This window comes from Leptonychotes weddellii, chromosome 1, assembly GCF_054177405.1.
Source record: "Leptonychotes weddellii isolate Sample4059 chromosome 1, ASM5417740v2, whole genome shotgun sequence".
Lineage (NCBI taxonomy): Eukaryota > Metazoa > Chordata > Mammalia > Carnivora > Phocidae > Leptonychotes > Leptonychotes weddellii.
The window spans coordinates 185,177,673-185,191,052 of record NC_138369.1 but is presented as its reverse complement, the minus strand read 5'-3'; the positions used below and the strand labels follow the sequence as shown (position 1 = coordinate 185,191,052).

Below are 13,380 nucleotides of genomic sequence, written 5' to 3'. Positions count from 1 at the left end.
GGCGGGGCGGGATCGTGAGGAGGGCGGGGCCAGGCCGGATGCGGCGGGTCCAGGGCGGGCCCTCAGCGCGCGGGGCGGGGCAGGGGGCCGGACCAAGGGAGAGCCCTCAGTGCGGGTGCGGAACCCGGAGGCGGGCCTTTGACTCGGGGGGCGGGATCAGGAGGCGGTACCTCAGCGCGCGGGGGGCGGGTCCTGGACGTCAGCTCTGGGGCGTGGGGCTCTAATCCCTAGTCCCCCACAGCCTCCGGGCGGTGGGCGTCGCTCTCAGCGGCCGCAACTAACTGCCGCCCTCGCAGCGGGGCTGCTCCGAGGAAGGCCTGCAGAGGTGGGAGGGGTGGCTCCGACTACCACCTGGGGCTCCCCCAGCACACCCAAACGGAAGGGGACAGCGGTCAGTTGATCACCGTGCTCCAGGAGGGGCTTTGGAGTACGGACGAGAACCATGGGGCCCAAGAAAAGTGGGGCCGATGGCACATGGCTCACCCCATCCTTTCCGCTGGGACCACACCCAAACCCTCGGGGAGGAGGTGAAATGAATCCTTCCATACGCGCTGGGGCCGCGGGAAGCCCCGGGGACCTGATTAAGGCGCCCTCGCCCCCAGAGGCCGCACCTTTCTGGACCTTGGCGTCAGAGGCGAGGGAATTAATTCGTGGAATGAGTTTCATTGTGTGGGTTCTGGCTCAGAAGGAGACCTCAATCAACTCTAAAGAGCATTAATATTTCCAGATAAACTCTAACGCCTTCCTGTCATCCTCAGGAGCCTCCGGACCTGCACAGTTCAGACCCACCCAACCTGGCCTGACAGCTGCAGGGCCACACGCACCTAGAAGGACTGGAGTCAGGCGGAGTTCGCCTGTGCATCCTGATTGCACCAGCTGGGGCTCCCAGCCAACCAAAGCTGCTGGCACCTGTTGATTGAGGTGGTAATTTCTGCACAGGCCTCTGACCATTTAACCCTTGACAGTCCCTTAAGGAATTTTCAGATCTAGTCTGGGGCTCCTAAAAGCTAGGCCTCCCTGAAAGAGTTAGGAGGTGGGAGTGGGAGGTCCACGAACACTTTGAAGTTGTACAGAACATTTTGTGTATATGTTTTTGGAAAAGGGTATATAGTTCGTATCAGATTCCCAAGGGGATCTATCGCGGGACCCCCTTCCCAGGCTTCTGATTCTGATTCCATCTGCATTTGGCATATACCAAGTGCACCAGATGTAAATCCTCTAATGGTCAATTTTAGGAGTGGTCTTAAAGTTAGAAGCAGAGGAAAGCTAAAGGATGAAGCATTTAGTGGGAAAAAATTAATTTCATGAAACTGATTTCCTGATGAAGATATGAGAAACTCCATTTTTATAAAAACAGTTACCAAAGAGGTGAGGTAGGTTTTTTTTGCTTTTGTTTTGGGTTCCTCAAATCCTAGCCACACTCCACACTGCATTTAACTAAGAATGAAAGAACTGCTTATACTCCCCACTGAAAGGGAGAACCAGTCTATTCATGTCAAAACCACCATGTATAACTTTGTCCTAATACATTAAAATAAAATACATGCCTTGTATTTGTCACCAGTCTCTAAAGAACTCCAGGTGTGTGGAAAGTTAATTTAAATGAATTTTGACAGATTCAAGTATCATAAACCCTTAAAAGAACCCCTACACTTATAATCAGGATTGATAGCATTAAGATTTGAAAGTTTATTAAAAGTCTACTTAGCTGTGTTTATCTGTTTAAGACATATAAATAGAGTCTGTTACTCACATAATAATATGCTAATCAGAGCATTTCAGATTTAATCTGAACCAGAACTTTAATCCTTGCCTCTTCTGATAATAAAGAAGGGGTTATAAATAAGTTGTGACTACATTCTCTGGCTCAGGCTGGCCCACCTGTTAGAGAGATTGGCCAGGTAAACACATTCTGAGTTTCCATGTGCAAATCCTGGTGATCCTCTAACCCTGTCTTTTCTGTAAACTAGATTCTCCACCACCCCATCTGGACAAAGTCCTGTGTAGTTCTGTATTTGATGCTGTGCCCACTTTGTGGTTGATTTGTAGTAACACGTAAACCTTTGTCAGGATCACCATTATCACCCGTCATTATCATACTACATCATTGTTCAGGATCTTGGTCTGTCATACTCTTTAGTGAAGTTCACTAGGTGAGGGAGAAGCCCAAAGGCCGGGCCTAAAGCTGATACTGTTTGTGGGTTTAACACGCATGTGTCAGCCTAGAAAACTGTATCACGGAGAAGCTGGTTCGGACAGGATCACTGGCTCCATTTGGTGTCTCAAAAACACACAGAATGGGATAATCCACTTAAAATATGCCACATTTAAACCATGTTTCATTTACCTATTTTATGGAAAAGTTCACACAGAGGCTAAATGGGGGATCTAATAACCAGATGGCTTATAAATCACTTAGATTCGATGTATCATCTCCCCTAATTTTTACACCAAGGGAGTTGCCCTGGTCTCTAGACTTGTAATAGTGAAGCTGGGCATGCCAAGCACTAGGCACCAAGAAAAACCAAGGAATTGCAATCCTGGTTTTTCACTTGGATACGATCCTGGCTCTTGGCTCTTAACTGTGGGATCTTGGACAAGTTAATCAACTTCTCCAAGCCTTTTTCCTTATTTGAAAAATGATATTAATACCTATCTCAAAGGACAGCTGTAAGAAATACATAAAACAACATAGGGAAAATATTTAGCATGAAATATGGCCTAGTATGCCATGGTTCTCAATTCATGATTTTTTTTTCTTTTTTTTCCTTCTGATTCTAAACCTCATTATTTTTTTCACTACAACACACCGTGAAACATTTTCATGCACATGTATTAGATTCCTTTCAGTTGCAAGCAATAACATAATTCAAACTAGCTTAAGGAATAGGAACATTTCTTTTAAGGATTCAGGGGTATCTTGGAGCAGCTCTTTGAATCTGGGATCTCAGGAATAGTCTGAGGCCAGGTAAGGGATGCCACGGTGGGAGGTGGGACAGTTTCTCTTGGGGCCACTCTGTGTGTCTCTTGAGAATTGGTTGCTTCTTTTTCTGGCTATACTTGGTTCCCTCTGCTCCGTAGACCATGTGGAGCGGGGCAGGGCCACCCACAGTAATAGCTCTGAGCTTTCCCTGATCCAGTCTAGCTAGTCCTCCTCCTTAGAAGACAGGCCTACAGCTGGAACAGTAAACAGAGGCTAGCAGGACAAAGTCACCTTGTGGCTGTGGCAGCTGCAAACATGGGAAGAAGCAGTGGGCGGAGGGTGTTGGGCAGACCATCCCATAAGGGTCCCCTATGACCTTTCCATAAACATGAGACATGCTGTTCTGATCAGCAGTTTACAATTAATGGTCTTCTAAGCGGGTACACACTGATCCAAAAATGTCAAGATGATGCTTGGCTAGAGACAAAAAAGGGAGAAGAAATAAAAGGAACTGGCCTGTTTACTTGTGCATTTCCTGTCTGTGACTCCATTAGGCAGAACCTGAAAATACTCCGAAGTCCTGGTGCTACTGCTCATCATTGGCAGGGTTCTGGAGGCTGGCTGCAGACGGAGACCAGAGTATGAAAGATATCAAGGAAACATATCGAAAACCATTAAAATGTTTTTAGAGCCAGACAAGAAGTCATTAAGATGTCTTGGGAGCTATGGTCCTAGACAAATACAAGAGCAAGCTGGATTTGATCAGGCAACGTAGAGATGGCTAAAGGAAGTGAGATGCAGTTTGGGTGGGATTCAGACGTCCCTCCACCCAAAGTGGATGAGGAAGTGAGGTGTGGGTTGTCAGAGCTAAATGACACTTTGCCATGCTGCCATCATTAAGTTGGAGAATCCAGAAGCACTTTGCATGCTGTGATATACAAATTAACAGGATTACCTGCACAGTCCTAGTTCCCCCAAATAAATGAAACCTTGAGCATTTCCATACTCTACTGTTTCTCAAAAGGAAAATGGTCTTTTTTTTTTTTTTTAAATTTTATTTATTTGACAGAAAGAGACACAGTAAGAGAGGGAACACAAGCAGGGGGAGTGGGAGAGGGAGAAGCAGGCTCTCTGCTGAGCAGAGCCTGATGCAGGGCTCGATCCAAGGACCCTGGGATCATGACCCGAGCTGAAGGTAGACGCTTAACGACTGAGCTACCCAGGCATCCCAAAAGGAAAATGGTATTATTCCTTTTTTTTTTTTTTAAAGATTTTATTTATTTGACAGAGAGAGACACAGTGAGAGAGGGAACACAAGCAGGGGGAGTGGGAGAGGGAGAAGCAGGCTTCCCGCGGAGCAGGGAGCCCGATGCGGGGCTCGATCCCAGGACCCTGGGATCGTGACCTGAGCCGAAGGCAGACGCTTAATGACTGAGCCACCCAGGTGCCCCTATTCCTTATTTCTGCAATGCCATTGTCAGGTGATATGATGTGACCTTTGTGATCATAATCAAGTGACAACATTGCTGTATCTCATGATGAACAGCCCATCATAAACTTGGTAAATTTGTGTTTTCATTCCTTTGTAGTTTGTCCATTGTGCACCTGTTGTATTTCTGTTGTTTGGCTAGCCATTCCTTCTGAGGTCTTGACTCCCTAGCAAATGTTCTTCACAAGTGTACTTCTCTTTCGTAAGATTCTTTAGTTTCCAAATCCTTTTTCTACAGGGTATAACGAGAACCCAGGAGGCCAATTACAAAACCAATCCCATTGCTTATTGTCAGAGACTATAAAAGGGGCTCAGGGAGGTATCTGAAGGGTCACCTTGGGCTGCAGCTCTGAGGGGAGCAGGAATAGGTCCGGGAGAAGGTATCTGCAAGTGTCAGAGCAAAGAGATGGTCTGGACAAAGTTGCCCATGCAGGAACAATTTGAAAGAAGGGGCATGGCAACTTTGCAAACCTTCTGGGAACACAGATTACAAAACCCAAGTGAAAACCCCAGTGTGGAAGAAATCATACCCCGTTGAAAAAAAGGACATTCTCCCTGAGTCTTTCAAGCCATACTACTTCATAAGAACCAATGAAAATGTGCTCAAATGTAATGAAACAGAATGCGATACAAAGTAGGATAGCAGAACTATGGAAACAGGATAAATCACGTCTTTACAGAGTTAACAACCTAGAATCAGCAAGGTATGGCTGGAACATGGCTGGAACCTGCTCCGTAGCCCGAGAGCTCTTGCTAGACCAGTGGTTCTTAAACTGCTGTCCCAGCACCAGCAGCACCTGGGAACTTGTCAGAAATGCACATGCTGGGGTCCCAACTCTGGGCAATGTTTTAACATACCCTCCAGGTAATCCTGATGCCCTCGAACACTGTAGAACCATTGGACCAGGTTCTTCACCCTTTCAGGCTAGAGTTTGGACATAGCAAAATCGCTCAGCCTGATTCTAGAACAAGACACTTTCTCCCAGGGAAGTTCTAATCGACATTCCCCAAGGACGGAAACAGAAGCCGACTACAGCAAAAGAATTCATTCATTCATTCCACAAACATTTATTAAGCATTAAGCACCAAAGCAGACATTCACCAGTTTTGGACGACTTTGTCATGGACTAGCTGGCCATGAGGCTCGGTAGCATCTGGAGGCAGCAGGGCCAAGTAGACAGGGGTCTCGGCTCCCTCCTCCACAGTCCTGGGGCCATGAGCCCCACCCATGTCCGTCTTCACCCACCCTGGGCAGCATGCGTTCAGCAGAATCCTGTCAGCTTTTCTCTTCTCATCCAGACGCCGGGCCAAGATTCTTGATAAGACCGTGACCCCCAGCTTGGACACCCCATAAGCTGAGTTGGGCCAGCCTTCCTTCTCATGCACTTCATTGTTTGTATCCTCCACGAACTTCTTCATGAGGTCCACCAGGTCCTCCTCCATGAGCATCTCACATCGGAACTTCTTTTGTAGATCTGCGCTGCAATTTTCAAGAGCTTTTGAACCCTCTAAACTACTGATATTCACCACCCTGCCTGAAACAGAATAGTAAAAACACAGGAGCACGTCACAAATAAACAATGGTTGGTTGACTCTACCTAACATGCAATTCGATTCATACTGCAGGCTTAACTGCTGATTTTTAAAAAATGACTCTAGGAGGCACCAGTGGGTTTTAACATTATGTTGTGCTCTCTTCCCCCAAAGGGAAGGATGCATTCCCATCAGCAACAGGGGCTAAAAGCAGTGATTATTCATTAGGTGAGCAGGAGGTAGGTCTGGAGTGGAATCACCAGGTGCTTTTATAAAACCATCACCTTAAAAAAAAAAAAAATAAATAAAATAAAATAAAACCATCACCTTGCACCCATGAACACTCCAGGTGCCTGTGAACTTACTCTCCTAGAGACAGCACCCTCACCCTGAGGATTAAAGCTCTTTCTTGGCTTGCACAATTTCCTAGGGCCACGGGCAGCCACCTCTTTAACTCCGAGTACCAAAAATCAGGGTCAAGCAATGCCGTGTCTATCCTTAATGATGGTTACTTTCACACATTGAGTGGGTTGATTCTCCCAGTTTTGATTTTCATCACTTTTTTAGCCCATAGCTAAAAAGTAAATATAATGTAATTAATGAGTTAATATTCATATTAACAATAACTCACAGCTACTAAAGAGACCGTTTTGTCTATAAAAAAAATATGCAGGCCCAAAACTGTAAGACAATTTGAAGTATTGATGGAAGTCCCCAAACCAGTAAATGTGTGAATTTATACAGTTCATCCAACATCAAAAACCACCACATTTGGGGGTTCTTTTCTTACATATTATCCTGAATCCACTTCTTGTGCATCCAATAGGATAATCGTTTTTTTGTTTTGTTTTGTTTTTTAAGTAGGCCTCATGCCTACTTATGGAGCATGGAGCCCAACATGGGGCTTGAATGAACTCACAACCCTGAGATCAAGACCAAGACCTGAGCTAAAATCAAGAGTCGGACACTTAACCAAGTGAGCGACCCAGGTGCACCAGGATAATTGGATTTTATTGCATTTTTTGAGTGGCATTCATTCACCATGGAGATTGGGCGGGAGCTGGGGGTGGGGGTGGGGAGAGTGTTGGCACATTCTACTAGATATCCTTGTGGACCAACCCCACACAGAGATGCCCTCACTTTGTCTTGAAAACGAGCACCTCACTTATCTCCAGGTTCCCAAGACTCTTCAGTAATTTTCTTCCTCTCTTGTAATGCATATTTCTTTCTTTCTCAACCTTTAACTGTGAGAAATTTGAAACCTATAGAGAAGTTTGCAAGAAAAGTTTAATCAACACCATACACCTTTCCCCTAAGTTCCTCAATTATTAACATTTTGCCACACTTGCTTTCTTTTTCTCTTAATTGCAGACAAATATAAAACTTTGCCCTAAACACATTAGTATATATATGGTAACAAGGGTATTATCTTACATAACCACAAGAGTGCTCACACTCAAGCCCTTTATCATGGTACAAAACTATTACCTAAAGTACAGTTCACATTCAAAGGACTCCAATTATCTCAATAATCTTCCTTTATAGGTCTGTTTTCATCCAGGCTCCCATGTGGGATCATGGATTACATTTAGTGGTCTTGTCTCTTTAGTCTATTTTTTTTTTTTAAGATTTTATTTATTTGTCAGAGAGAGAGAGCACAAGCAGGGGGAGTGGCAGGCAGAGGGAGAAGCAGGCTCCCCGCTGAGCAGGGAGCCCAATGCTGGACTCGATTCTGGAACCCAGGGATCATGACCTGAGCCGAAGGCAGACACTCAACCAACTGAGCCACCTAGGCGTCCCTATTTTTTTTTTTTTAAGATTTATTTATTTATTTTTAGAGAAAGGAGGGGTAGGGGAAGAGGGAAAGGGAGAGAGAATCCCAAGCAGTCTCCATGCTAAGCAGGGAGCCCGATGTGGGGCTTGATCCCATGACCCTGAGATCAGGACCTGAGCTGAAACCAAGAGACAGACACTTAACTGACTGAGCCACCCAGGTGCCCCTCTCTTTAGTCTATTTTAATCTAGAATAGTTAACAATGACCTTTTTGAAGACTCTAGGCCATTATTTTGTAGTATTTGTCCCTAACTTGGATTAGCATGATTTTTAAAAAAGATTTTATTTCTCAGAGAGAGCGCACAAGCAGGGGGAGTGGCAGGCAGAGGGAGAAGCCGGCTCCCTGCTGGGCAGGGAGCCTGACGTGGGACTCGATCCCAGGATCCTGGGATCATGACCTGAGCCGGAGGCAGAGGCTTAACCAACTGAGCCACCCAGACATCCCAGGTATGATTGTCTTATAATTAGATTCACTTCAATAGTTTGGCCAGACTACTACTACTTTGCTGATACTGTGTTCTTCATTACTTTCTAAACGGCTTTGTTCTTGGGGCGCCTGGGTGGCTCAGTCGTTAAGCGTCTGCCTTCGGCTCAGGTCATGATCCCAGGGTCCTGGGATCGAGCCCCGCATCGGGCTCCCTGCTCCGCGGGAAGCCTGCTTCTCCCTCTCCCACTCCCCCTGCTTGTGTTCCCTCTCTCGCTGTGTCTCTCTCTGTTGAATAAATAAATAAAATCTTTAAAAAAATAAATAAAAGAAAATAAACGGCTTTGTTCTTAATCACCTGGCTGCTAGCAGGAATTAAATTCAAAAGGGAGAGGAGGAAAGAAAAACGAATTACAGGAGCTGCTCTGTGCCTTTGGTGAAAATTAAAAACTTCTAAGAGTAAGAGGTGTCCTCTTTGATCTCAGGGGACACCTCTGGGAGAAAGGCCAAGGGGTGACCGTCTCAACAGCTGGATGCGTCCAATCATCCCTGAGAAGGGCTGCACCCACACCACCCACACCTCCCTTTGCTGAGGTCCTGGGGGGCCCAGGGTCCAGAAACAAGCCCTACCCCATTCTTAGAAATAGTGTGCAAGTAGCTCCGCCTAGTGGGCAAACATTTGATTAACCTATTCACTCGATTTTTTTTTTTTTTTTTAAGATTTTATTTATTTATTTGACAGAGAGAAACACAGCGAGAGCAGGAACACAAGCAGGGGCAGAGGGAGACGGAGAAGCAGGCTTCCCGCTGAGCAGGGAGCCTGATGCGGGGCTCGAACCCAGGACCGTGGGATCATGACCTGAGCCCAAGGCAGATGCTTAACGACTGAGCCACCCAGGCGCCACTATTCACTCGATCTTAAATGAATAAGCAAGAGGGATAACTTTCTTTAAAGAGATAATGTAACACTAAATAAAATATGGCTTTTAAGTCAGTTTTGTTTGGGGAGAAAGTGATTCCCTACAAATCAAGAGGCGATAATCCTCAGCTTTTTACCCTCCAGGTCAATATGAGTTTTACTGAAAAATCACAAATATTCTGTGTGTTGTAAACCAGATTCCCACTTTGGGAATTACTGTTACAGAGAACTGGTTAAAGCCAGTGATTCACCTGCTCTGGGTTGTTGCCTGAGCCCCACCCTCTCCAAAGCCACCTTTTATCTTTCAAAATGGCTTGGTTTGTAATCATTTGGCGTTATGATCCTTCCCTTCACTGGAACTAATTATCCTGATTTGACTGAGGGGTGAAGTCAGGAAACCTGAACACTGTTTTCAGCTCTATTACTACCTGTGTGTTCACATCGTTGGGTCTCAATTTCCTTCTCTGTAAAATGAAGACCTAGGAATGTAAGGTTTCTTTAATACCTTGCAGCTTTCAAATTCTAGGCTTCGAAAGTCCACAGACAGAGGACTTCCGGATACTTGGTAAAAGGCACCCTTGTAATGGAAGACTATGCAGCTGTAAAAAATAAGCTTTCTGTCCTAATCTAGAAAGAGTCCCAGATATAGTAAGTGAAGAAAGCAAAGTGGCAAACTTTATACTTAATGTTCCCTTTGTGTAAAAAAGGGAGCAAAAGAAATATGCATTTAGATTTGGATTAAAAAACTCCATCCTGAGGGTATGCCTGGGTGGCTCAGTCGGTTAAGTGTCCAACTCTTGATCTCATCTCAGGTCTTTATCTCAGGATGGTGAGTTCAAGCCCCGTGTTAGGTTCCATACTGGGCATGGAGCCTAGTTAGAACAGAAAAAAACAAACCTCCAACGCCTTGGCCCTGGGCACTCACCAACTCCGTGCACCCGGACCCAAGGGTTTCTTCAGCCAGTACCTGCAACTGCCTGTGGGCTTTCTGTGAGCTAATCCCACTAGGAAAGGATAAAGGGAATTGCCTGTAGAGGCTGGGGATAGGAACTGGGCAAGCGGGGGGGTAGGAGTCCGGGTGCAACTCTCACCATGCATCTTTTTAGATTTTAATATGTTTGCACTAGAGATCATCTTTATTCAAAATGTTAAATTGAGAAAAGCACATTTTTATTATGCAGTTATTTTAATTAAAAATGCATGCATACCAGGAAAAGGAATGCAATTCTAGACACTGCTCCTTCTAGTTTGACTGGTTGAGATTTGGAAGCTTTTTAATGTATTATTTGTTTCAGGCGTACAGGTTTGTGATTCATCAGTCATATAATACCCAGTGCTCATTACAACACATCCCTCTCCAATGTCCATCACCCAGTTACTCCATCCCTCCCACCCCCCTCCACTCCAGCAACCCTCAGTTTGTTTCCTATGATTAAGAGTCTCTTACAGTTTGTCTCCCTCTCTGGTTTCATCTTGTTTCATTTTTTCCTCTCTTCCCCTATGATCCTCTGCCTTGTTTCTTAAATTCCACATATCAGTGAGATCATATGATAAATGTCTGAGAAAAGCACATTTCTAATAAGAACCACAGCTGCCTTTCTGGGGGAAAAGAGTCCTCAGGGAAGGGAGTCTTCTCTGTCCCCCTCCTTCCCAGTACAGTTGTATGATTCTTCATCAATGACAGTCTTCTCCATTAGACTCAGTGCTCTGTGGTCAGGGATTGTCCCTGTCCACTGTGCTTACCACTGTGTCCCCAGCACCTGGGTTATGGTAGGCCCTCCAGTATTTGTGGAAAAATAAAAGTTATTTATTGAATACTTGGGAGTGGGGGTAAGATACTCCCTAATAAAGAAAAATTTCTTTGGGAGGTTCTGCATCAGCTTGAAGACAGGAACATGGGGAAAGTTATAAAAATGCTAAAACAGATCCTTCCCTCAGGCCCCCAAATGAGCTGGGTGTGGCCCCACTACCCTGGGGAGCTGAGAAGGACCCACTGAGATTGCTCAGAGGCAAGAGGCCTTTGGGGACTTGTAACACCTTATCATTCTAGGGTTGCGTTCATGACATGGGACTGAAGGGCATTGCCATGTACCATACATGTATCTTTTAAAGCTAAGATGTGCAGGTGAGGAGCCAGCTCTTGTGAGAAAATAGTGCAGTTTTCTGTCCCCCCCCCCCCGGAGAAATGGCATCCCTAGGTCACTCCTGAAGGACAGCCCCATGGCCCACTTCCTGCTGAGGGATGCAACCTGACAATCCACATGGCTGGACTTACCATGAGGTTTTATTATCGGCAGTAATTCGATGCAGACATTTCTTGTGGCAAAAAAGTTTGTCTTCAGTGTTATCTCAGCTTGAATGTCAAAGGGCGTTGGATCATCAGCTTCCGAAAAGAGAAGGAAACAAAGTCACGCATTTCCCCCTGAAATTATATGACAAAGCGCATCTTATCTCTACTCAAAGGAAAAGCAAGCTAACTTTTTTAAACCCCTAGGTCGGTGGTTCTCAAAACTTCAAGCGTGTATCTGAATCACCTGCAGGGCCTGTTAAAACACAGCGTTCTGGGCTCCGCCCCCAGAGTTTGGGATGGAGAAGGTCTGGGGTGGGGCTCCAGAATTTGCATTTCTAACGCGTTCCCAGGTGGACGCTGCAGCTACTGGTCTGACCCCACTTTGAGAAATCCCGGCTTTCACGGCTGCTCCTCAATCTTGAACGGGTTTGGGACGCAGCTGGGGATTCTGTTAAAACGCAAATTCTGATTCAGCAGGCGTTGCGTGAGGCCTTAGCTGCAGGTGCTGCTGGTCCACCGCCCACATTGTTGAGGGGGCGGGGGCTTCCAGCCGACTTGTGTTCCAGGAAGCGGAGTATCTATCAGTCAGTCGTCAATCAGCCGCTGAGGACTGCTCCAGCGGGTGCCGGCCGCTTCCCGCCTGCGCTGCCAGAAAGCCCGCAGGCTGATTTGGAGGTGCGGATGCACAGCGACGGTGAGGGGTGAAGACCCGGGCGGGAATCGATCAGAGCCTCACACTAGTTTTTACTCTGTTCTGCCTCTTGGGTTTCTCTTCCCCATTAGGTTGGTAAATGAGGCTGGCTTGATTATTCTTTCTACCCCCGGCACAAGGTAGCTCAATTAACTTTCTCAGTAGAGCAACAGAGAAAGTAATCTCCTTGACTTCCCCCCCCCCCAAAGATGCTACTTCAAATCACAGTTAAATGTATGTTTGATGACAAACAACAAATTCCCGGGGGGAGGGAGCAAGGCTCGCTTCCTTTCCGCCTGAGCCTATCAAAGCTCTCCATTAAACGAAATCTCAAGCCCACTAATATGCAAAGTGCGCGCTGATCGCGTCTCAGCGATTCGTTTCCTGTCCCGAGCAGATGCCTCTGGGCATCTATGAATGCACCCTTTCAAGGAAAGCGAAAGCCCAAAGAGAGCTCGGAGACCCTTGGCAGAGAAAATGTTTTTTGCATTAGACAGAAAGCTGATGAGCTTAGCGGGGCGTGGCCCCCCTCCCCGCAGGCCGATTTTCTGGCAAACCGCAGCGGCTGACGGCTCCGGGAGGGCCCTAGGCTGCGTCCCGCCCGCCCTGCGCTGAGCGAGCCGCTCTGGCGACTCCGTGGAAAGCGAGAATCCACCGCGCGAGGCCAGTACTGAGCGCGTCCCGAAGAGCCGGCGCTGCGCTCCGCGATCACTCGAGTGGACGAGCGGCGGGTGGCTGCGGCTCTCTGCCCCGAACCCTTGGCGCGCCCAGGGACCCACCCCCGACCTACGCTTGAAGGCGATGCCCGCGTTGTTGACCAGCACGTTGAGGCCCCCGTACTCCTTGCGCAGGAAGTCGCGCAGGGCGCGGATGCTCTGCAGGTCGTTGATGTCCAGCAGGTGGAAGCGGGGACTCAGGCCCTCGGCCTGGAGCTGCTGCACGGCTGCGCGGCCCCGCGCCTCGTCCCGCGCCGTGAGCACCACGTCCCCGGAGAACTGGCGGCACAGGTCGCGCGCGATGGCGAAGCCGATGCCCTTGTTGGCCCCGGTCACCAGCGCCACGCGGCTGCAGGACGACATGGCCGGGGGAGGCACTTGGCGCGTGGAGAGCGGACCGGGCTGTGGGCCACCGGGGAGCGCGCTGCAGAGGCGTAGACACGGAGGAGCCACAGAGAACTGAGTTCTGGGATCCAGTGCTGCGACTTCTAGAGAACGAGGCCCCAGCCCTCGGCCCCTCCCCTGCGAGGAGTGGCCGTCAGTTCCCCAAGGTTTCGTAAC

General features: G+C 47.4%; 1 protein-coding gene across 1 annotated transcript; it reads right to left on the bottom strand.

Annotated features, from left to right (window-relative positions):
- Positions 1-5,456: 5,456 nt before the first annotated feature.
- LOC102744150 (carbonyl reductase [NADPH] 3) lies at positions 5,457-13,364 on the bottom strand. Its single transcript, XM_006742037.3, has 3 exons — positions 12,894-13,364; positions 11,398-11,505; positions 5,457-5,947 (listed from the first exon to the last, which is right to left on the bottom strand). The coding sequence occupies exons 1-3, from the start codon at positions 13,180-13,182 to the stop codon at positions 5,511-5,513; spliced, it is 834 nt and encodes a 277-aa protein (XP_006742100.1). The 5' UTR covers positions 13,183-13,364; the 3' UTR covers positions 5,457-5,510.
- Between the last annotated feature and the right edge of the window lie 16 nt (positions 13,365-13,380).

What these genes read in the sequence shown, in the direction of transcription:
- LOC102744150 (XM_006742037.3), bottom strand. Translation starts at nt 13,182, where the DNA reads ATGTCGTCCTGCAGCCGCGTGGCGCTGGTGACCGGGGCCAACAAGGGC. An exon ending in CGCGGGCATCGCCTTCAAGC is followed by an intron (nt 11,506 to 12,893) that starts GTAGGTCGGGGG and finishes TCTTTTCGGAAG; the next exon opens with CTGATGATCCAACGCCCTTT. An exon ending in GCCGATAATAAAACCTCATG is followed by an intron (nt 5,948 to 11,397) that starts GTAAGTCCAGCC and finishes ATTCTGTTTCAG; the next exon opens with GCAGGGTGGTGAATATCAGT.